Source organism: Larimichthys crocea, chromosome III, assembly GCF_000972845.2.
Source record: "Larimichthys crocea isolate SSNF chromosome III, L_crocea_2.0, whole genome shotgun sequence".
NCBI lineage: Eukaryota > Metazoa > Chordata > Actinopteri > Sciaenidae > Larimichthys > Larimichthys crocea.
Window position 1 is genome coordinate 29,740,208 of NC_040013.1, and position 25,752 is coordinate 29,765,959.

Sequence of the window (25,752 nt, forward strand, 5' to 3'; positions counted from 1 at the left end):
GCACCCACCTGTCAATCAAAGCGGCTGTTAATGATGCATTTAAGCCTTAATATAATTTAACAGGTGAGTTAAAATGAATTCAGACTCAGTTGTCATGAACAGGGAAATTAGTTGAAGAGACCAAAACAGTTTTTTTGTACCAGGCTGCAAACATGTTTATTTCTGCTGCGAAGTTGGACATTTCAACATGGGGACTTATGGAGACTGACTCGTTCTGCAGTCAGCCTCAAGGGGGCGTTCATGAACTGCATTTGTGTCTGGGAAGTGGGTTCAAAACGTCCAGCATGTGTTCAGCTGGGTTAAAGTCAGAAAATCTTTCTGTGATCCCTCATTCAACCCTGTGTTTCTTCACTTATTTGTACAGTTTTTCCTTTATTTTGTCAGTCGTCTTTTTTGTTTATTATTGTTTATATGAACTCTACTTGTGACAGTCCGTAGGTGGATCCAGTCGTACACGCAGACAGGAAAGTACAGTTCTTGATGTATGAGTTTACACCACAGACTAGGGTACAGGCAAAGAGGGGAGTCCAGAACAGGCAGGGTCGGCAACAGGAGGTCCAAAAGATAAATGCTGGCGAGTATTGCGTGGCATCCACTAAGAACAATCTGGCAATAAGGCTGTGGGGGATCTGGGGTTTAAGTAGTGGCTGAGTAGATGGGAATCAGGTGTGTGTGATAGTCCTGATTGCAGTGGAGCAGAGTGGAGCAGGGGTGTGGCAGAGCCAATGAATGAAATGAGGTGAGAAATGCAGATTGTGACATTGTTTTTCCGTATATACCCTTCCTATGAAATTGTTACACACAATCAATATTTGACTTGGAGATGAGAAATGAGGAATGGAGACATGGGTGGAGACTGTCCTCTCTACAGAGCCTGAATTAGATTCAACCCCATACTGTGTTGTGTGTACGTTTATCCAAACAATTTCCGCCTGGATCAGCAGGGTCCTGTCCACAAATGACCCTACTGACAAAAAACTTTTTTATTCTTGTTTAAATAATAAATAGCCTGCCATTCCATTTTATCAAAGCTGAATGAATATGTTCATACCCACAAGCTGTGTTTTTGTTTTGCTTTTAAAAGCTCTCCTTGACATAAATAAGCAATTTATGTCTTTGAACTCAATGCCAGCTGTGATACCATCACGGTGCTCGTATGTGTCCGCGTGCAATGCAGAACAGTTATGTTTTTTTTTTTTCCCTTTAAGCATCTGAACATCCTTGTTTCCTATCTCCCCTCCTCGAGACTGTAGTGGTACATCACAGGGGACAGAACCTCAGATCTCGTCCTCTAGTCACAGTTGAAGTTGCGATAAGGAGACAGACCACATGGAGACAGAAACTTTTTGAGAATCCCCCGCCAGTCCTCTCTTAATCTCCCTCACAGAACAGACGTCGACAGTTAGGTCAAGGAAAAGTTCCTAATGAAAGGGAAGAATTTTAGATGTCTGTTTCATTTTTAAACAACTGTTTTTATTTTTGAGGGATAAGCAGCAGACTTCTTTCACTGTCAGGAATGTGAACTGAACCAAACAGTTAAAGGAGCCATTTGTCTTTGTTTCTATTTGGTTATCTTATTTTCTGGCGATAGTTTGGTCTCCAGTGTAAATTGTATGGAATATGTTAAACTTGATATAAATCTTAACCTCATGTTCATTTTAAACATTTAGGTTATTTGTAGGTTATTATGCTATGACTTCATTGGTGTGGCCCAAATTGGGCTGTATGTGGCCCCTGAACTAGTCAATGAGTTTGACACTGTAGTGCCACAATGACGTTTCTATGAGAGATTAGTACAGGGATTCAAACCCAGTAGTCAAGTTTGTTTTTTAATTTCTTTTGGCAGAACCGTTGCAACATATTTTTTTAGTGAATCTCATGCATAGTATCTCTAAAATGTGTTTGGCAACAGCTAGCCAGCTCATTTCCAGACGTAGCCTCTCTCAGTTGCTGCCGCAGAATGAACTGGTCCTATCTGAAAGGCCGGAGGCAGAGGAAGCACGCTGTAAAACCCAGAGAGATAAGAAAGGACGGAGGGTCTAGCCTAGATCTCTGACATACTCAGGCATTTGGCTTAACTTCACATTGCATTCAGCCCCAACTTCATGAGCCTCGAGCTGGAAGAGAAACCAGATAAGTGAGAATGAGTCAATTCTATTTTCTTGCTCTTTGTTCATCCATTTATCCTCATGTTATCTCCTTCTCTCCCTCCTCCTATCATTTTCTTTTTCTCATTCTCTCTCTCCCTGACCAATCCTTTGTTTCATCCACTCCTCACCTCCTCTTTCTTGGTCTTTTTATTTCTGTAGTCAGAGGTGAGTTCTTCGCAGAAGTATAAAGGAGTCCACTTTGGCAACATGACAGGGAAGAGGGGTAAGGTGACAGTGGTGGATGGACCGGGTCCAGGACGCTATGACCCTGAGATGTGAGTACCAAATGTCATTGCACTTTATTCAATAAGTTTTTAAGTACCAGTGGCATATGAACAACTGTATTAATTATCATGCAGTGGCCTGTTAAATCTTAAAGCAAACAGTCTCATACCTAGATATAAGACTACATTCAGTGGCCGGTAAGCATATTTTAGCTGAGACAGCTTGCTACCTGTGTTGGATCATTTCTTCACTCGACGCGTGTTAAGATAAGCTGACCAGCTGCTGGCTGTGTTCTTATGTTTACGCTACAGAAATGAGAGTGAGATGATGTTCTTATCTAACTACTGGCAATAAAGCTAGTAAGTGTATTGCCCAAAATGTCAAACTATTCCTATAAACTGTTAAACCCTTTGGGGACAACTCATTTTAATTTATTTATTCCAAAACAAAACAATGGCTGGCATTTAGCTTCTCTACCTGCTGAAGTTAGTGGTACCTTAGGAACTTGGCTAACTTAACAGGTAGCATCATCTGTGATTATTAGATATTGATACTGAATTAAATTTGATTGATAACTATCAGTTCATGTAACTGGAATAAAAACCGTCATGTATTCACACTTTGATGCATGAATGAAGAGACAAAATGTCGATTAAATTAGATATTCCGGGCCGTCTGATCTCAGAGGTGTGCGGCACCGAGCAGCTGTTCCACCAAAGTGAAATATCGCTTTGATCCTACAGCCAGGGCATTATGTTTGACATTTCTCACACAGCGTTTCCATTGATGGCCACGGAGGATGGGCCTTACTAAGCACTTCTACATTGGTGGGCACACATCCAGCATAAAGGAATCGACTGTTAGCGGGGAAAGTGCGCATGTGAGCAGTCATATTGTATACACATACAGCAGGTGTAGGCAGATATTTACATGCCCGCACAAATACGTCTTTGATACACCTGATTATTGGGATCATTTAAACGCGATTGAAAATGCTGTCTTTACTCTCGTTACAGTTGCTGACAGAGCAGTTCTCCTTCTCCAGTTCATTCCTTCTCCCTCTTGTCCTCTACATTCATCTTCCTCCCATATACTACATTGTGTATCCCCATTCCTCCTTTTCTTTCCTCTTTTCTTTTTTAGCTCTTCTTCTTGTTTGTTTGTGTTTCGTCCTCAAAGACCTTGTTATTTTCTCTGCGTGTCTCAGGAACCTTGAAACTCACTACAAGAATGTGAATCTTCAAAAGGAGCAGAAAGGCAGAGCTGAGCTAATCATCCCTCGTTACCATGAACTGGTGCCCAGACAAGAGGAAAAGAAGGCGAGTGTTTGTTTCTTTTGGTCGGTGTTTGTGTCCATGTGGTGCTAAACATACTAAGCTTAAGATGAATAAGACATATAAGAGATAAAAGCTTGAGCAGAATGGGATCAACCAATCTGCCCTGTGGGGGACATAGTCCTTTAACGTAAGCCTATGTAATGTGCTGAATAGTGGCCACTGAAACCACAAGGGACAATTAAACCTGCATTATTGGATTTTTTGGGCAGCGCAACAAACTGCAAAGACAACATTGACGTATTATCACCTTATTAATTTTGATATGGTATTCTGATGCTGCTGCAAATGAGGCTGAGAACCCACTGAGAGCAATGAATGACGCAAAGGTGCATTTTAAAATATGAATTCCACTTTTGTAAGAGGAAGAATGTGTGTCCTTTCAAGTGTTAAATAGTCTTGCTTTGATACATGTTAAATGACATATTCACGTCATTTATTAGGGAAGCACAACTGTGTCTTGTGTGTTTTAATGTCTCGTGTGGAGTTGGAAGTGACAGGCAGCCAGAAAAAGAGGACTTTACCTATTATGTTATTTTAAAAAACTAGGGATATGTCTGGAGCATACAGTGTGAGCTTTGCTGCTGAGAGAGGCAGGAAACTTTGAGTATTAGTTTGTATACACAGAAATATATGAATATATTTAGTTTTTTTAATCTTGGGATCTGAGATCGTAAAAGCAAAATATGTAACACACAATCCCTTTTTTATTTTTTGTTTTTCAACAACATAACAACAATTTAAGATACACTGAGAGTTATCAAAACCACATTATGAATAAGTAATACTGTAGCTTGTCTACAATATTTGCTTCCATGCCCCCACAGTCACTGAAACCTCTGACTCCAAGGTGTTAACGATTTCTGTAGTTTTAGCATATCATACTCATAAGATGGATATTATTGTTCATTGGCAGTTAAACAGCTTGTCCTCTTTCTTCACTACACTCTGACTCAGATAAATTCTTAACACAATAGGATTCGAAAGCTGCAGACTGAGAATGAGTCATAATATAGAAGTGTGATTTACAGCCAGAACCGAGTCAAGGTAAGTACTTTGGATTTATTCTGGTTTAAAGATGAAATGATTCAGCCTCCCTCCCTCCTTCTCTCATTATAATCCATCAGTTCATCTGTCCACCCATAGAGGGCAGTAGAACATAAGCTTTAATCACAGGCTGGCAACCACGCACACATACAAAACATTACATTGATAGACTGGAGCCAGTTGAGTGGAGGGGAGTTACTCACCTGCATATGAACTTGAGTGTGCTGGCAGAGTAATGCTTTGTGATGCCTTATTTCTCTGGTCGGTGGGTTAGAGTTGGTGAGGCAGAGTCTAAAAAATGTGGCACTAGATTTGTGGAGAGAGAGGTGAACGTATCCCTTCTGTCACGGACTCACACCGATGCCCTCTATTCTGTTTCCTTGAACATTTTGCTTTTCCTTTTGACATTTTAATGCATTTGCATAATTTATGGCTACTAAAATAGCTGAAAATATCTTCTAACATAGTATAATTTATCCCGTGACTTTGTTTCATAAACTTTGCCTTCTGTGTATGCCTGTATGTGTTCACCATGCTGTATTTGGACCCCCTACCATGATGGCTGCTCCTCCATCCGTCATCATTAGTACCTGACACCTCAACTCACATTTACTCCCCCGCACACATACACTGACCAGATGGGTCATTACCCACAGTGGGGACACTCAGGACAAACACCTTTTACTTCCTAGAGATCAGCAGACAGTCTGCCTCTAATGGCTTGGGGCTGCTGGTGTCACATAGAGTTTAAGAGTCTGCGTGTAGGATTTCCCCATTAAATAGGCATTCTGACATGGCAAGGGCAACGACTGAACAAACCATTATCGTGTGTGTCCCTGCAATCAAAAGCAAAACAGATGGAGTTGTACAAATGCAATTGCTAATATTACCTTGTAAATATGAGCTGTCAGTTCATCTTTGAAATGTTCTGAAATCCATGCTAACATTGTCATGGATGATGTTGTTATTGCAGCACTTGTTATTTCTAGAAACGGGGAAGCAGTACTGCTCACGCAGAGGAAAAAACCTTGAAAAAACTGAAAAAAACTTGGTGGCACAACTGTCTAACCCTGGATTATCTACTGTAAAAAAAAAAAAAAAAAAAAAAAAAAACATTTTTTAGGGGTCCCTCAGCAGACCATCTGCTAAGGCCATGCCCAACATGGCATGAAGATCTAGTTGGATATTTTATTTGGTGTATAGGCTTTTTTGTTTTTTTGTTTTTTATGTCGGAAGCCCTCCCCATTTTATCTGGGCTTGGAACGGGCAATTAGGAATGCGCTGGCTTGTGCATCCCCAGTGGACAGGGAGCTTAAATAAGGGTCATTATATTTGCGAGCCTGTAAAAAGGTGTTCAGAAATCTTTTCGAAGCCTGGGGCTGTATATGAACCTTAGAAATAATGTAAAAGGGAAAAAAAAGATGTGTAGTTGTAGAAAAACATGTGTTTAAATAAAATGTATGCAAAACAAATTCAACAATGATTCGTTTGTGAACATCCGAGGACAAATTCAAAGCAGAAAAGTATATGAGAAACTCAGCAGTTGCACATGAACATACATTAAAGTTTTAGTCATAAGTACTTGTAGTTTCTCACTTTTTTGTTATTATTTCTGAACATAATTTCACCAGCTCAAAATCTTATTGACCCTTTGAATTCTTAGAAAAAATCAGTGGCACCTTTACTGAACATCAACATACTGGTTGTCTGTATGTGACATTTCAGATTCTGGGGGCCAGGAACTTGTTTCTGGCAGGAAGACATTGTAGTCAATGTTCATGAATAAAGATTGAGCTGTCCTAAGGCATGGGGAAGACATATTGTGCTGAAATTCACAACTGTTCCCCCTCAAGATTCAGGTGTAACTGCTAACAATCTCCACAGAAATCCATGCTGTTTCACTGCAGACATAGTTAAACCACCTCTGGCCAAGCAACCTTGTGGGTTTACCCGAATATACCAAAATGTCCTGCCTCTGCACTAGGGAATGTGGAAAGGTGTGTTTTTTTTGTCACCTGTCACTGTCAGCATCTCTGTGACTGTGAGGTCTGATGTTGTTAACTGGTTTGCTAGTTACAGTAAGTACTGCACAGAAATGATGCAGCAGTCTTGAATTGTCGCGACTGTTTCCTACGATGATGAAAAGAGCAAACATGCACACGTGTTGCTCTTCCACTCTGCCTATTAAGCCATAAATGGCTTAATTGCAGAGCGTAGAAAGACGACTGCCTTTTTTCACACTTTTTCTGCGTGTTTTCACTTGTGCTCACTCATCTGGTGTTCTCTCCATCTCTGTGCCCTCTATTTAGCGCAGAAGCAGAAAAAAAATCAAAGCTACTCTTTGTTCCTTTTTCCTTCTTTCCATCCAGTGTCTCTTTTTTGTTTTTTCTTTGAATTCATGCAACTAAATGAAATGTGATATTACCGAAGAATGTAACTACAAATATTATCTTGTACTCACTGTACATTTCTTGCGTTCTTCTTCCCATCAGGGAGTTCCTGGTCCAGGCCAGTACCACATCAGAAGTCAGTTTGAGAAGCCTGTGAAGTCCAGTGGTAACCTGCCGAACTTGACTTGCTCCTTCCTGTCTCAGACTGAGGTACAATGCAAACAGAACCAGGCACAGTTCACAGAAAAGTCATTTAGTGCTTTGTGTACCGGCCTGTGGGTGCATTTTCAGGTGAAGCAGGTTGTACTGTGTAGAGCAGGATTTTACCCACCAGGGTCTATTTCAATTTTTGTGTTTTCGCTTTCACCTTCCTATTGCATTGATTCAGTGTCCACATACATTCAGCAGCAGACTCCAGAACTATAGTGATGTCTCTCTTATGAGTATGAGACCTGCTGCTGTTGTCTGAAATCATTTCGCTCATTCCACTCGAGGTTCCACCGTATTCTGTGATGAGTTCATTGATACAAAAATGAAAGAGAATGTAATGACATTTAATAACTAAAATATAGTATTCTTTCTGTTTAGCTGTGTGACACTTTTAATGATGATATCAGCCCGGTAATACCCCGACCCAAAGATGCCACCATGTTTTTGCTGGCTTCTACTTTGCGCCGTTTGGTGCTGAGCAGGAAACTTGTACTGTTTGGAATGAGAAACTTAATGAAGCTACGTAGCTATGCTTGAAACGAATTCACCGGCTGGCTGGCTACCGCCATGTTGGATGTGCTGCTTCTTCCGCCTCCCGGCTAATGTAAATATCGGCATAGACGTGCATCATCGGTGGACCTGAGGCAGGCTAAATGACGCCTGGGTGCTCTAATAAGCCATCTGTAATGACATGACCCTGTCAATAAAGTGCTCACGCTGTTAATTATGCGTATCTTCAAGGCTTAATATCATCTGAATGGGCGAGTTAAAAAAAAATCACCCAGGTAAATTAGCTATAGAGACCAAATCCAGTCTGAACCAGGCTGTAAACATGTTCATTTCTGCTGTGAAGTTGGGCATCTTTATATGGCCGCTTATGGAGATTGACTCACTTCTGCAGCCTGTCTCAAGCAGCTGCACGAAGAAGTACAGTTTGTAGCACTTCCACATTGACTTCATTTCCCAGCACCGGAGGTTGCGGCTTGGTACATTTGCTGCGATAATACAGATGTGACATGGTTCTTAGGAGGAGCTCCTCATGCACAAATAGATAAACACATTCAGATCCATTTAGTTGTATTACTCACACAGAAAACAGTCAGACCACATTAAAAAAGAATTCTCAGAAATAATCTATGTGAGGCAACTTTATTCAATTTACAGTTCCTCAAAGGAGACTGGATTTAAATATGGAATATTTAAGATTAAGTTACAGATCCAAGACACTGAGCCGGGCTTTGCTTGTTTAATTGATGTGCTGGGAGTGGAGGGTTTTTTCAGACGGGGGTGAGGATGAGTTTATTAAGAGGCTCACAGGAGCGGAGATGAAGGATGTGAAAATGTGTAGTTTTACGTCTCAGGAATAGCTGAACTCCTCTGTGGCACTGCCCCACAGATTCACTCCTGTGAAACTCTGACTGATGTTTTAATTATCGCTCTGACACACAGGCACAATGTGTCGGTGCATGATCATACAGACACAAAACAAGAAATCACACACGTGCAAATTTTATCCACAGATACAAGATAGGCAAGTTCACAAGCACTCCTGACATTAATGCAGTTGAACACACCCATCGTTTCACATATGCAGCTATGCACGCAAACACACACACACACACACACACACACACACACACACACACACACACACACACACACAGTGGTTCCATAAAATGATCTTAATAATGTCTGAAACATTCATTTGATTCCTGTATGTGTGTCTGTGCATAGGTGTGCATGTGTGTGTCTGTGTCATAGCTGACTCTGACCTAATTTCCCTCACCACATGCTGTGTTAGTGCATCGACCCTGTGATGTCGTCACCCACTGAGGAACTCGGCTTGGGATTTTGTGTGTGAGTGTGTGTGTGTGTGTGTGTGTGTGTGTGTGTGTGTGTGTGTGTGTGTGTGTGTGTGTGTGTGTGTGTGTGTGTGTGTGTCACAAGTCATCTTGAATGCTGAACTGAGAGCGGCATTTTTCTTAGATCTTCGTCTCCCTGTGAGTCCAGTTCCATCTGACACTGTTACCCGGTGGAAGGATAGAGAGGAAACAAGGGAGTGAGGGAAAGAAGGAGGGATGGCGAGATAAGAGGAACAGCTGGAATCTTCCAGTTCCTGCGTCTTCTCCTCCCTTTGACTTCCCAGTTTCCCAGTATCAAAGCTTCAATATGCCACTTTGTGAGAACATGCATTTTCCGCACCTTGGCTTTGCTCCCCTTCTGATCCCCGATTTCCTTTTTTGTTCCCTCCTTTCCATTTCTGCATTAGCTCCTGTGCTTTTACTTGATACTTTTTAAGGTTACAAGACTCTTTATCCCTCGTTTATCATTCTATTTCCCTTCCATCTACTCCTGTTTCCATTTACTTCATCGTTCTCCTAATTTACGGATATTTTTATCTCTGCTCCATCCTTTCCATTCACATGCTGTTTCATCCTTGAGTCCCTTGTGTCCCTAGAGACCATCTTCTCTCTTGGTACTTCACAATCTTTTATATATCAAAAAGAAAACGCACATAAAATAAAATCATGTGATGTAAATTTTAACATTTTCATTAAAATAAATGAAACAACTATGTTTACATTAGCGTATTATCAACTGAACATAAGCATTGCTATGTTTCTACAGTAGCCCATAAGAGACAAACCAAACACTGATAATAAATCCCGCACACTTATCTTTTAAGTGAATTTTTGCCTTTCTTCACCCAGATTTGACTGCTGGATTGTTTGTTTTATCTCTGTTTAGTATACTGACTGTACAAAAGTTAGCTTGGCACATTGGCTGTGTGTGTGTGCTGTGTTTGTGTGACATCTCAGTCTCTGACTGATCACAAAATTGACCAAGAACTCAATTTCTTGTAGTTATTTTATCCCAGTTTCACCTCTTTTGTTTATCTTGTGACACATGCACACACACACACACACATTTATAGATGTTCCTCAGTGGGTTTTAGTGATGACATCACAGTGTGTCTAACACAACAGGAGGCCAGAGACAGAAATTGGAGTCATAGGAGTCATGCAACTTCAGGATGAGGACAAATCAAGTTGGAACTTTTTCAGCCCGTGAGGATGCATCTTTGCCTCTTTGCCTTTTTTTTTTGTATCGCCCAGGGTGGATTTGTTTCTTAGCATTGACTTGACATGTAGTTGTACTGCCTCTAGACTTCTCTTCCCACTCAGTCTCAACTCACCTTAACAGTGCAGCTGAGGTTCTGTTTGGTTGGCATGAGTGCACTTACTCCCCTTCTACTCTTCCATCACTCTGTGGCCTCATTAATCCACATTAACAGACGTTAAGACATTCTGTCTCTGAGGGGTCCACAGAGGCACCTTACATGGACAGCATGTTTGCTCTGGGCACGATTTTTAAAAGTCTTCCTTTGGCATTTCCCATCGTATATATATTTGGAAATGGAACATGAGGCAGCATAACAAAATAAAAACAGCTATAAAATAGATGAAGCATCAATGCGGATTGCCAATAAAGCTCTGTCATTAAATTTGAGGTCTTAGGTCAGTGTTGGTTTGACAGATGGCCACAAAGACCAGTTTGATACTGACTTTGAAGGAGCGCAGTTTTGTTTGGCCTTGAAACAGCATGTCTTGTAACTTCAGCCCGTCTTCTTTATTATCTTCAAACACTCACTCCATTTCACTTTTCCTCTCCATTTCCTCCTCCAGCTGCACCTCTTTACTCGTTCTTTTCTTCGCATTTCTCCTTCTTGACTAAAAGCTCAATAATTCAACTGTGCATTACTAACACAATTTTCATTACCCCTCAACTAATTTTCCATAGGCTGAATCTTGTTTAAATGGAAAGTGCAAATCAATGATTGGCATGTTTCCAACAAACGGGTTATACGTATGATCATTCTTATACTTTGAATGTCATCTCTCGAAGTGTGCATGTGTGCGTGGGCATGGTGTTGTTAAAATGGACAGGCTGGTATATAAAAGAATAAAGTAATTTTTATTCCTCTGTTGTATTCGATAAGAAACAGCCAAATGGTTCAGTCGTGAGAGGCTGAGGAGGAATTTAGCGTAACATTGAAACACAGTTCATCTTCAGTTATTTTGACTGAAAAGGCAACTTGATTGCCTGTGTTGTTATAATAGGCTATCAGATAAACACATTTATACCCTGGAAGTGAATCAAGCAGTGCTGAATCAGCTCTGATATCAGCAAAACGGTCAAAGACCATTATGTACCTGATTGTGTGCATCATTATTTTTGAGTTGGAGATGCTGTTTATGCCATCTCATCTTCTCCCTCCTACTCTCACTAATTTCTTCTGTCTATGTGCATTTTACTCTCTTATTCTTTCTTTTATGCATTCTTCCTTTTTCTCTTCTTTTTTTACCCCTTTCTTTCAGTTTAGTGTGATCTGTATTTCAAGTTTCTGCATACAGCTTGGATTACAAAGCGTCAACTAGTGGTATTGATGGCAAAGCCATTCTTTACATGTAGCCAAAATCAAGAATTCCATATATTTTTACTTTTACACATGGAATGCATTTATTATTTTTGCATTGTAAGAGCATCCTGACTGAAAAATGTTAGTGGGCGGTCCTAAAGGGTAGCTCGATGATGCAATGAGGCCACCCTGAGCATACCCCTGCACCCCTAGCAGAGAGATAGAGATGAATTCATCTCGCTCAGAGTGTTTTAAAGTTAGTCATGTCATTTTCTGAACTCATCTGACACGTTTCAGTCGCTTCATTAAAACTTGTCTATTGGTGTGCATGCTTACACAATTTTTCCATGGGAAGCTTTTTTACTGCTGCTGTTTATCCCACGTAACCTGAACGGAGCAGATGTACAGCTGAGGCTAGATCTGACAATATCCACCTGAGATGTCCTTCCTGGTATGTAATGAGCAGTAAAACGCCACACGGCCGATAGTGTAACTTTTAGTCTTGTCTCCATGTGGGTTGTGGGCAATTGGTCTGTTTTGGGTCAGGTTCTGTCTGTCTGACTGCAAAGATATACACTGCTCCATCATTTCTTCCTGTGGATAAAGCAAATATTCACAGCTTGTTCCACTGGTTAGAGAGAATAAATGCATTATTTATAATCTTAAAACACTGCTGTCTGTCTCATTCCCCTTCATCTCCCTCTATTAGAGGTTTAGCGACGTGAAAAAAGAGTCGCCCCCTGTTGGTGTATATAATGACCCGCGCTGTGCCCTGGAGCTCCTGAAGAAGACCACAGGAATGAAGAAAAGCCCATTTGGCATCACGGCAGTGCGCTTCACTCGACACGACAAAAACTGCTCCACACCAGGTCAGTACATGTGTGGTGGTGTGTGTGCCAGTCTATGCTGTGTTCGATTTGGATGCTGTTCAAAGTGATATTCTTCTTTGATGTATGTAGTTATATTTTACAGATGCACATCAAAGATTTAGTATTGTTCTGGCTGTGCAAAAACAGAAAATGTTTTATAGATTTCTCAACATGCATCTAGCTCTTAGAGGTAATAACTGAGGATTGACTCTTTGTGTCCATAACCCGTCAGATATCATTGGCACTTGAGTGTTGCCTTATACTGTCTGAGGGCAGTATTTGTTTGGGTGGGTTTCGAAGCCTGAATCTTGTTCCACTTTCATCATAAAAACCCCACATTTTCTGAAGGCTTAGATTTTGATTTGGCATGGCCATTATATTCAATATAAAAAGGATTATTTTATCTGTTTTTATCACACAAATTGAATAGCAGCTGAGAATATTCATCAAAAATATTAATGTTAAAAGTTACTTGGGATTTTTTTATTGCTGAAGCTGCATATATTACATTGGACAGTAACCATTTGTGTAAAAAACCCTACAGACTTCATCACCACACTAACATTTAGACCTGTTGTTGTGGTCTCTTCTCCAAACATCTCTAAGTGCGACTGAATCTGAGGGCGTTTCATGATTTGTCTGTACAGATTAAATGTTAGCGTGGTGTTAAAGTTCAGGTCTGAAGGAGGTTTTGATGTATAGGCTGTGGGACAGAATTGACAAGTGAGACTGAACTTCGTCCCTAAAATGTCAGAACCACAAGGCTGATCTGAAAGGCCTTGCTTTATTTTCGTTTGGTGTTATCTCAGGCAGTGGACAGAAGACGCACTTGTATTTTCTCGTTTCTTTGTTTTTGACTCTAGACTTTTAGAAATCATTTAGTCTGATGCAATGAAAAAAAATCCAATTAAGACCTTTGTGTTTAGCTGTATTGTATGTGCACAGATGAGTATGTGTTGTCAAATTGTCAGCTTGTACACCAGTTCTGTAACTCTGAAGAAGTACAAACTAACACTAGCTCTGCAAAGGGCCTTTTGTCATGCATTTTTCAGCCACTGTAGTTTCTCCTTCATACTAGGAAGGAGAGAGTGACGTGAGAGGTTTGCAATCAGCAACTACACCGCTAGATGCCACTAAATCCTACACACTGGACCTTTTAAGTTGCAGTATGCAGGGTTTTTTCAGTCATGGCATCATTAGAAATGGAGAACCATTATTCTGTGTTTCTCTATCTGTTACCAAAGCAGACATTCACACTTGCAGACATGCTACTGCACTGTTGAGGATACAAATATTAAAATAGCAGAAACACACGAGTGTGTCCATATGAAATCTTGAGTAGCGCAGGTTTAGTGCGTCTGTCATTTTCAGTGTAAGCACTACATAAAATCTACACACACTGCCAAACATGAAAGGCACAAAGCCAAAGCTACACCTACGCTTCATATGTCTAAGGTCTGTGTCCTCACTGTAAGTCTTGTGTAAATTGCTTTTCATCCTCATGGAGGTTTGGACAGGGCTAATAGGTTTAAAGAAAAGTAAGCACTTCATGATGTTGTCCTGGACCACTTTATCTCAAGGCAGTGAAAAGACTATTTAAAAACACACCCCGTACAAGTACACACAATAATCCCAATCTTCCATACTCTTTGCAGGTCCAGGGTCCTATAATGTGTTTGACTATGGATTAGCCCGGGAGAGCTTTAAAAAAGCTTTTTTTGAGAGAACCAGAAAAGGAGGCTTCGGCTCCACTTCTCAACGCAACTCATTCCTTGACAACAAGGAGTTGATAGAGGCCCCAAGTCCAGGACAGTATGAGGTAGGAAGATCCATCAGTATTTATTTATTTTTTAACTTCTTTCTTCTTTTTTTATTTAGCGGTACACATCTGTCCTAATATTAATTAGAATGAAATATAAACCACAGGGATTTAATACAATCTGTACATATGATTCTGAGCTACATAAATAAAGATTGATATAACTTGATGTTCTGTCAGTACTTGACAGAATACTTTCATGTCCTCAATGAAACATGTGTGCACATGTGTGTGTGTTTGCTGTGTGTTTGTGTTCAGGCAGAAAAGAAGACAGAGGAGCTCTACAAAAACCGGCACATGGCAGTTTTTAAATCAGCCACAGAACGTCTGCCGTTATCATTACTGGCTAAAGTAAGTCTCTTTTCCTTCCCGTTGGCTCTTTGGCTCCCAGTTTCCTTTACAGTTGTCTTTGTCTCACTTGTTTTTATCCCCACAACATGTTTCTGTTGTAAAGCTGTTGAAACCTACTTAACAGAATAGTCTAAAATGGAATAAAACAGCAATACATGCCAGGTTTTTACTTTCATAAATGGGCCATCGCAGCGGTAGCATCTGACCAGCTATGCCAGGGGTCCTGTTTTCCAACAGTTAATTTTCTTTGACTGCTTCTTTTATTCTTTTCCTCTTTCTCATTTATGCTGAAGAAAACAGGTCACAATTTGTTCTAATTAGTTTATTGTTCCTCGCTCGTGTTGCAATCTTATTCTCGCCCACTTTGTTGACTTTATTTCTCTCAAAATGATTTAAATATAAACCTATTTACAGTATAACTGTGTTTAATTTGATTTTAAATGTATTTATATATGAGTATTGCCTATGCCTATATGCTTTTACTTTTATGTTTATAAGTACATTTGATATTGAATTATCTTATAGAGAGATATTTTTTTTACCAGAACTTATTTAATAAAAAGTATTTCTATGATCACTGGGAATTAATCTTCAAGCTTTGAAGATGTAGCAATGCTACACAGGAGTGCCTCACAGAGACTCATTTATCTAAACCTCAGATCCAGGTTTTAATGAGTCGTGTCATTTAAAAGTCTACTGACTCCTTCGGGATAATTTTCACAAGTGAACTGATAATCAGCAACATTTGTAAAAGCAGTGAACATTGATGGATCTTTATGAAATTAGAATTCTTTCAATATTCAATACTGAGTGTCAAATGAAATACATTTAATTGAGAAAGAAAAGAATCAAACCATAAAATTACCCAACAGCCAAACCTACCTATTATTTAAAATTTTTATTATCCACCTTCATTTCACAAATTTGAAGTGCCTCTCATCATCAGTTTCTTGCTGTTAAAATTTGCAGTTTCTGGTACAGTTGGTGAAGGAAAATTAATAGTTGGATCACTTATCTTGACCCTTTATCCTGCAAATCCAAAAGTTGTTGGCCACTGGAGACTTAATCCAATTTGTCAAAGACGACAGGGAGCTCAGCGTAGAATTATAAGAGGTTTAACTATTTTTTATTACTCAGTCCACCTTCAACGACAGCCAAAAATCAAATGCTGTTGCTTGACTGAATCAGTTTCATACTGCTTGCTATGAGATGGTAACACAAAAAAAAAAACACTGTTAATTCATTGAGCACCGTCCTTTCTCATGTTTTATATGACTGCAACAGTTTTCTGTAAAAAAAAAAACACTAAATGCCCTCGTCTTCACACTTACATTGTTAACACTTTATTAGTGTGCTTACAGGACTTATTATCAATGTCAGCACATGGATAACAGTAATGGTGGTATGTTTTAAAATGTGACAATGTTTGGATTGTAAAAGCTTCGTTTTTTTCCTCCTGTGTGACACATCATGCGTTTACATAGAAATAATGTGCTAATGAAGAAACAGGAGAGGCAGCTGCATGTGAGGGTTAGCAATTAAATCTTAGTATTGAAAAAATGTTCTAGGAGACAATTATGTAAATGTTCTGCTAAAGTGTATACTACAGCATTTTAATATTCAAGATACACAATTTGTATTTTCAAGTATTTTTTTCCGGGTACCAGCTGGTGTTTATTCTGATTAACTCCAAAGGTTAGAAGTGTAATGTAAATCGTGAGGCAAAGGTCTCCAGAACTGATCTTAACAGCAAACGCTGCTCTCTAGGGTAATTTATCACTTAGCACCGAGGGCACGTGTGCTTTGCCATCTTGTAGTTTTTATACAAATCTATCTGTGTTAAACACAATACTTATATAACTAAATTCCTAACATTAACGTTTTCTTTTACCTGCACCTGAAGAGGTAGGAAAGCATGAAATACATTCACTGGAATCTGATTTAGGAAGCATGGCTACTCCCTGACTTTTTCTTGTGCAGTGGATGTCAGCACAGGAAGCGGACAAACAGATAGACTGACACAGACCACAGCTTTCCCATCCAACCAACGTATTTATATTTTTACAGTTAAGTTTAAAAGCTTTTAGAAACCTGTTTGTGCGTATACATTGATAGGAAATCATCTTCAGGAAGAATCCGATCTCTCCCCCATACTGCTGTTATGATCCTGAATTGACTGACTGTTGCATCTTTGAGAAATTACCTTACTCGCTTATGTTTCCCAAGTAAAAACAGCTAAGTTCAGGGCTCACCAGGCCCAGTATTTATCAGTCCTTATCATCAGGACATAGAGTAGTGCTGGTTTTCATTCCTGCTGTCTAATCAGTGAGTGATTTACACCTCAGACACCAAGTGAATGCAATTAACTACCTGGTAGGACATAAAACCAGCAGGACTCTGGGTACAGAGCAGCAGGACTGAGAACTACTGCCCCGGCAAATGAGGTCGGGAGTCTCGAAATATGCAGGTGTTACACATGAATATATGACAGAGTATGCCTGGATTACTAGGCGAGCATGCTAATGTTATGCATTGGCAGTTGGAAATTCACTTGCCTTTCTATACAGTGAGGTCAGAGGTCATGGTCAGCACCATCTGTGGGAAGGACGGTCACTTTATTCCCCGTGCCACCCTGCTGGGCAATAGTGTACAGTAATGTCATGAAATGAACTTGAATTATCTTGAGCACGGCATCCGTTACAGTTTTTAGACTCATTTCTCTGGACTGCTGCAGCTTAGACAAACATGATCACCAACTTTTTTGCATTTAGAAAAATTACAATATTGTTATTGTCACATTGTTTATGCATTAACATAATGTGATTCACTCTCATTTTGTGCACATCACAGATGAACTTAGGAGAGTGCGATGAGACTCATTAGAAAACTGAAGAATCTGGTGCTGATCGCCTCTGTAATAGTCTCTGCTTCATATATCTGTCTGCACTGTTTGCCATTTTTCATGACAATGGCTCCATGTAGCTTTCTGTCAGTCTGTAGTATATTGTGCTGATGGATGATCTGGCTCACTCAGAACTCTTGGCTTGTGCTAAATCCTAAAGTAGACAGTAGAAAACTTGACAGTGGCACTATACGCTGTCCACATAATGTTTGTTTCACACCATCATGTACTGATGCAGTGTAGCTTCAGTATAGATCTGGGTGTCGGAGGTCTGCAGGTTGAAATGATCAGTGGTAGACTTTCATTATATGCCAGACACACAGGGTGATTAAATATTTAACAATGGCTTTAACTTGGCTCAATTCCCAGTAGCAGCACCTCCAGCTTGTTTTTGTGTTCCCACAAACGTAATTGGCCACAATTTGTATGCATGTATGCGGTTATGTACTGTGTGGTAACTTTTCTTCAGGATAGCTTGTGGGTGTATGTATATATACCTAGATGTATGTCTGAGCAAGCAGATTTATTATTAGAGAGACTTCGTATCTGCTTTTTGTGGGTCACATTATTGGTACACTTTACTGACAGTCCTTATAAATATAGCATTTTGCTGTATTACTGATTATATATTTATCTTTTTGTTGAAATGATAATAAAACTTTCATCACCAGAACTGGCTGCAAATACAAGTGGGGAGCTGACGAGGTCGGGATGAAAGAAGGTAGCATAAGTCTGTGCAGCCCTCATCGGTCAAACAGCAGGGCTAGCAGTCACATGGACTAAAGGGTTGAGAAAATGGGGAACAAAATGCTAAAAGATGAAAAGTAAATAATAGCCCATAGAACTGTTCTTAAAAGGCGCAATATTACTTCCATATTTTCCTCCCCATCTCGCTTTTTCTTTCTTTCGGGGAGGTAGCTCTGAGTGGTCTGTGGAGAAGATCTGAGGCTACTTTTAATGGCCCCACACAGAGCCTCCTTTATGACCAGTTAATGAAAAATCACCCAGGGAAGTCTTAGCTGTAACAGTTAGCCACATGCCGTGCTGCAGCCTAGGCTGTATCCCTGGTAACGGTCCCCCACTGGGACGGATATTAAAAGTGTCTAATCAGGAAACGATCATGGGAAGGGAGTAAGACAAGAAAGAAAAGAAAAAGAATAAAGCAGAGAGTCCGTCACTATTATCTGTTTCATGTCTGCAAGTTCTCAACTTTGAGGTAAACGCTTCATCTATTAGTAGGGGTCGATCATTTGTTGGAGAAATGATTCACACTGCAAGGCTTTTGAAATCAGAAATATAAAAGACATATCATGTCATTTGAAATGATAGAAGCTGTCTTGTGGGGAGCGTTAAATACAACAGGGAGACCTTTTATCTGACTTCCAAAAGATATTTATTACATCCTCTCCTCTGTCTTTGCTATTACTGCCTCTGATTTTTACTTTACAGATCTTTTGTGTCTCAGTGTTTGTTTTGAGACAACGTCCAGTTTGTTTAATTAATTTATTCCATTGACACTGTGAATTTCAAGTATGTCTTTTCCTAAAGGATTAGATTGGCAAACAGCAAATATTGAATAACAGGCATGGCGTGATTTATATAGGCTGATTTTTTCTTATCTTGTGGCGTGCCCTCTTTCAAAGGATGCTTACATTTCTGACAGTTTAAATCAAGCACACACACAATTCGTTCAAATATTTGAAGCCATGTCAGATCTGTATTACAGCTACAGGTCTGGATCAGATAGGAGTTGATTACCTGTCTGTGGAGAAGAAAGAAATGACACGATCTGAAAGAAGTGATGATCATGAATACAGCATATCTTACATGAGCGTTTACAGTTTTCTAATCCAATGCTCTTTATTTCTCCTGATCTCCATCTTTCTCTTCTTTACCTTTCATCCCTCATTCCTTTCTCTTCTTACCCGACTTTCCACATTCACTTCCTCCCCATCTCCTGTGTTCTCCTCCTTCCTCCTGGCCAAGCCTTTCTGATAGTGACCTTTCTATTGCAGAGGTCGTGGGATACCCTCAGGCAGCACTGGGAGAGACTAAGTGTGGAATTTAATTTGGACCTATGTTTTACCCCAAGGCAGCGGAATTCTTCTCTTCTATAGATCAGTAAAAATATTCCCTGTCCCTTGAAGTGACAGGAGAGGTTTGACAGGGCGTCAGTCAGTTTTTACTAATACGTCTCTGCCTTTTGTCATCTTGATCGATTTTGTTCTGTTGCTAGTGATGTCGAGATTAATAGAGGTCCTGATGGATGGTTGCTGTTACTCTAAGATTGAGGGATTGTCAATGGCAAGGGTGTGGGTTCAATAATGAGGTGTCGTCAATTGCTTCAATAAGAAGTGCATTTTCACTTATAAGTGAACTATGAGTGAATTGGTGGCAGTGGGTTAAATCTGCAGTGTAATCTATGAGATTCTGAAATGAAATGAGCCATCCGGGGTCACTTGGTACACAAGATCATCATAATAAACATAAAAAGTTCAAAATACAGAAAGTGAATACAGAATATTAATAAATTCAACTGTTGCCATGTTGCACAGCTCAAGTAGGTAAAAAAATCTATCAAAGACGAAGCAAAGACATAGGTTTCTCCAGCAGTAGTTGCCTGAAGTCTCTATGAAAGTACTTTAAGGCAGTGAAAGGTTCCCGCTGCCTCTGTTGTTGCCAACATATCCATGACTGTGGCTGTGCTGCTGAAGTGGGCAACAGCAGCACGGAGAGAGAGAGTGCAGCTGCCACTTGTGAGCGCAGTGCTACCCTGTAAGATGATTACGGTGGGACTTCAAACTTACTGTTGCAGCTCGCTGTGTGACCATGGCAACCACAAAGACCACACAGAGGAAAATTATGCGGTTTTCTGAATTATATTTGAACAAATATATCTGCCTACAAAAATTGTCTGAGAGCAACATAAAGTTTGAAGTTTAATTTCCCAAGCTGGGCCAGTGAATAGTGTTGTAACAACTTCACTCAACCATAATCAACATACAAAAACACTTCACTTTCATAAACAGTTATTTCACCAAGCTGTAGTACATTTACCAAGCTGCAACCTCCATGGCTTGCAAGTGAAGTCAACACAGAAGTGGCAAAATCTGCAGTGATAATCACTTGAGGGTGGCAGAAATGAGAAATTTCCACAAGGTCTGAACAGAAATAAACATGTTTACCAGTTCTCCAAAACAACTATTTAAGGCTGAAAGTTATGCAGAATTATGAGCTTGGCCTCTTTGAGTGACAGGTGGGTGCCTTCACAGGTGGGTTCGTTCAGCAGCCAGGCTTAATTCGGCCTGCCTCAGCTCCACCCACGCTCCTTGCCCAGTTTTGGATTAGCCGGGAGCCGGCAGAGTCAGGACTGCCAAGTTGGCAATGACCAGAGCCACCACACTCTGAGAAACCTCTGGGTGACGTCACAGAGAGTACATTAATATTTATCTATGATATTTACACACTCCATGCTGTGTGATTGATAAGCACAAGTGATTTACTTACATTGCTCAACTATGATTAGCTTCTTATTACATATTCTGCTGGTAATTAAAACAAAGCAAACTCAAAACATAGAAGTTTCTTTTGATTTTTACACCAATATCACTAAATAAAAGTTTTATTCAGTTCAGTTTTATTTTGCCAACCATTTGCTATTTTCCAGCAGGCTCCATGCAAGTCATTTTTAACTGATGTAACCAAGCAATAACGTCTCTGCCACTCAAACAAATTAGAGTTTATCTGCTCTAATATCTGTTCCGCTAACAATGAACAGCACTTCGTGATTCTCCTTCCTCAGTGTGTGAAACTGGCTTGATGGAATCAGGCGGACAATATTAAAACATGGCTTTTATTACATTTACCACTGACAGTGATTGGAAGCGGGATTCATAATACACCAACTCTGTGAAAATAATAATGGCAACAAATAGAAAAAGGAGCCACCTCACAACTGGAGACATAGCTGTCTTTCACTTGGCAACTCTTGGTGCTGCTTGTGGAGGTAATACACTGACTTCCAGTGCCATGGCAACAAATATAAAAGATTTTTGCACAGGTTGGGTCAGGTTACTTACCCATAGGTACATTTGGGTTGCAGTGTAATACAATGCCCTCTGCCTCATAATAATAAAAGCACTCAGGGCTGTAATAAGCACTTAAAGAGAATTACAGTATTTTTATGTTAAAAAATGTTAACTGTGAAGGCTGAATTATGCATCCCTGTGTGTTAGCTCTGTAGGCAGCTATTGCTCATCAGGAATCTCCATTATGTGCTGTTGTGTTTTCCCCTTCTACCTATTTCTGTTGCCAGTTGTCTTCATAAAGGTCTTATACAAGTGTATTTCTGGTGCTGTGTCACAGACAGACATCATCCACAAGGTCTGACATGGTCAAGGAAAACTTCATTAATGTCAATTACAAGTGGAAAAACACCACATTGCTCTCCACCAGGAAGGCGGAAAGAGGGAAGAGATGAAACTAAATGGAAGAAGCAGTAGGAGGGAATGGAGGGAAGACAAAGAGAAAGAGAGAGCGAGAGAGAGAGAGAGAGAGAGAGAGAGAAAGAGAGAGAGAGCGCCTTTGTGTATAATGTGTAATTATCTATCCTATTAGCTCTGGTAGAGATAATTAGAGTGTTTGCGAAACATACATTTATCAAACTGAAGAGCAGCATCACCCCCTGCTCAGCAGAGTGAACCTAACTACTAAAATCAAGGAGGTGAAATTATACTGAAAATGAACGCGGGGTGAGACAGAGGGATGAAAGAATTAGGGACAGATGGACAGAAAGAGATAGTGACAACAGAGAGAGAAACAACATGACGTAGAAAAAGACAGGAAGAATAAAGACAGAAAGAGAACAAATGAGAAGTGAGACATGCTGCTGTCCGTGGCTCTGGAGATAAATAATTTGAGTCAGACAAAGAGTGTGACAGCTGTATGGAGGGCAATGCCATCGGGCAAGATACTCTTGAAGTATCTGGAACGGGAAAATATGCAGTGGCCCAGGGTTTGTCACTTATTGACTTTTTGTCTCCGTGTTTCATTGCATTTTTATGATATATCCATGGACAGCTAATGGCATGTCACGGTGCAGCCTCTATTTATGGGAGACAAGGGAGTCGAGTGATGAAAGAAAGGAACAAAAACAGGAAAATGGACTTATAGATTTGATATGGATTTTACTGTCAGCTGTCAGGGTAATGATGATGATGTGAGTCCCTGTGAGAATTCATGCGTGGTCACATGCATACACTAGTGCACTTATTGAGAAAGTGGCTCATTCAAAATCTGCCCATTTATTTATGCAATAATTCCCAGAATATACATATTACACACACACACACACACACAGTATACAGATATGCATGCATCAGTTTGAAACATGCTTATAAATGCATACACATTGTAGTACTATATAAAGGAGACACACACACATACACGCACAATTAAATGAACGGCCATGTTTAGTAACACTTCCACCCCGAGGCTTCAGACAGTAACGCTCCCATCATGCTCCGCTCAATATTCGCCTGAACTATTCATAAACGTGATGGATAGAGAGATTTGAAGAAGGGAGGGGGGCGGGCGTTGCTGTCATATCCAGTAGCTGTATTGACTAGTTTCTCTGACAAGAGCTTTTTACTCTCATTTTCTTTCTTCTTGGTTCTCCTTCACGGTGTCCACTGTCTTTCATTTGCTCTCAGCTATAAACAGAACAGAACAGAAAAGGGAAATGACAAGCAATGCTATTGACTTTGTGCACAGGAGTCAGTCAGTTTGCTAATGTGGAAATGTGGTGCGTGCCTGCCTGTGAGCTCATTTACTCATCAACCTGCTCTAGCTCTGCTTCTGCCTCGTCACTGGCCTCTAAACAGTGAAACTGTATGTTGTTTATTGACTTAGCTATCCAACCATCCATTATCTGTGACCGCTTATCCTCAGCAGGGTCACGGTGGGGCTGGAGCCTATCCCAGCTGACTTTGGGGTGAGAGGTGGAGTATACCCTGGACAAGTCACCAGTTTAGCGCAGGGCACATAGAGACAAACAACTGTTTACACTCACATCCAAACCTACGAGCAATTTAGGGTCACCGATTAACTTATTAAATGTATGTCTTTGGGCTGTGGGAGAAGGAAGGAATACCCGGAGAACCCACGCATCGCATTCAGACAGAAAACACCACTCTCTAACTCTACCCCAAACAAGTCGCTGAGGGCTTCACCTTTTTATCAACTGTCTTTTAGGATTTGTGAGATCTGGACCCAAAAACAGAACTTGGAGCAGACTGTAAGATTTTAAACAAAGTGTAGATGAAGTGGAGTGAGTAGACTCAGAGACATTGGTGGACCTGGGCAGGCAGACGGAGCTGGGGGTTGATGGCAGTTTATAGAGCTGGAAATAGGAAAATCCATAGTAGTGAACCAGAAGCATAGGAGAGCAAAATTTAGGCACTCCTCAATATGAGGACGATCAAACAAGAAAATACTAATTTGGCTGTAGCATGTGTACCACATAAGGGGTGGACCATTCTGGCGAATACTGGAGTAAAAGGTTAGATGTACTGCATAGTGGATGACACAGGCAGTGTACTGACAAGAAACACAAAGATTGGGGACATCAGGAAACAAAAGGACAAAAGGTAAAACCACAGCCAGATCCTGACACTATCACTCTATAATCTATGGGTTTAGGGGACAAAACCCTGTGACAGTGACGGCATCAGCATCACCGTAAGCCTGCCCACAAATTAACTGCTGTTCTCAATCACAACTTGTGAAGCAGTGGGGAGATGCAATCAAGCAAAATGCTCTTAATGTCAAACACTTGAACAAACAAGCGCTTGCTGACTCGTAGCAGTTCTCAGTAATACCAGTTTTTTTCAGCCTGTGTCTAATTTTTACTTTTTAGTCTCAAAAAACATTTTGGAGTCAAAAAGAAAATGACATATTCCGCTGTATGTATCTACCCTCGGTGTCTCAGAATTACTTATAAGTACAAAAGTGTTCAAAGTAAAGGCTGTAGGTCCAGTGCTTTAGCCTGATCTATTGTATGTCTCCATTTTGCACATTATTTACAGACTATTTTAAGCCATTGTCTGGCTTCTTAAGTGCCTCTGTCTGTTCTGTTCTTCTGTTCCCTTATTCTACTTTACTTTTCAGTTTAGATTGTCGTTAAATTGCTGTCCATTAAAAGATGTGTGAGTCTCTCACTGGTTGGGGAAAAAAAGACTCAGATTCAAACAACTTGCCGGATCTAATTGAAGTCTGATGTTCACATCGTATAATGGCCTCATCAGCTAACGGGAATAGAGAAAAAGGCTGCAGCGTAGGTGACGATCAACAGAGAGATAAAAGAACAAGGCTAAAAAAAAAACTGCATTCTGGAGGCTGCAATGTTCATGATCCCTACGCAGTTATATAAGAATTGCACACAATGAATAACATGCAAATAATTTTTCTTCCCTTGGCTAATCTTTGTCTTGATGGCTGTGTTCGGAAAGGGCGTTAAGTCATTAAAATCAAAGCAGTGTAACCCTTTAGGAGCAATAATATGCTCAAAAAATTATATAGCAATCTAGAGACCATCCTCCCAAGAAAAAACACAGTATCGGTTGTTTCAGCAAATGCCCCACAACGAAATTTGCTTGCGTCCAAGTGACAAAGGCCTCTGGCAGAGGTAGTAATTTCTCTTTTCCACTGGGAGCAAAGGAGTAATTAGTGTGATATTGTTATAGAGCCACACAGTCTGTAGGGATGGATGGGTCAACAAAACATCAGACTCTAACACAGTTATGAGTATTAATCATTTACAAGAGTTTTAATTTGCCACTTGGTAATGACTGCTACCCACATCGGAAATCACCTGTCCTCCTAATTAAGTTGTGGTGAGCTTAATTTCCTGCCTTGAGTGGGATACATACATATTAAGTGATTCATATCTAATGAAAACATAATTGTGACATATTTTAATAGCATTGGTGCGTTGTTTCAAATCTGTCGGCAAAGTAAAAGATAAGTGAAAGTAGAC

General features: G+C 40.2%; 1 protein-coding gene across 4 annotated transcripts in view; it reads left to right on the forward strand.

The window, feature by feature from the left end:
• Positions 1-25,752, forward strand: part of stpg2 (sperm-tail PG-rich repeat containing 2) — a 58,128-nt gene that overhangs the window by 6,493 nt on the left and 25,883 nt on the right. For all 4 annotated transcript variants that reach the window (XR_003461636.1, XR_003461633.1, XM_019276015.2 and 1 more), the window contains exons 5-10: positions 2,310-2,425; positions 3,583-3,694; positions 7,249-7,356; positions 12,486-12,645; positions 14,301-14,464; positions 14,723-14,815. Coding sequence is in view for 2 of the 4 variants with exons in the window: in XM_019276015.2 (XP_019131560.2) it covers positions 2,310-2,425; positions 3,583-3,694; positions 7,249-7,356; positions 12,486-12,645; positions 14,301-14,464; positions 14,723-14,815 (753 nt within the window). In the remaining 2 variants the exon portion in view is untranslated. The remainder of the gene's footprint in view (positions 1-2,309; positions 2,426-3,582; positions 3,695-7,248; positions 7,357-12,485; positions 12,646-14,300; positions 14,465-14,722; positions 14,816-25,752) is intronic.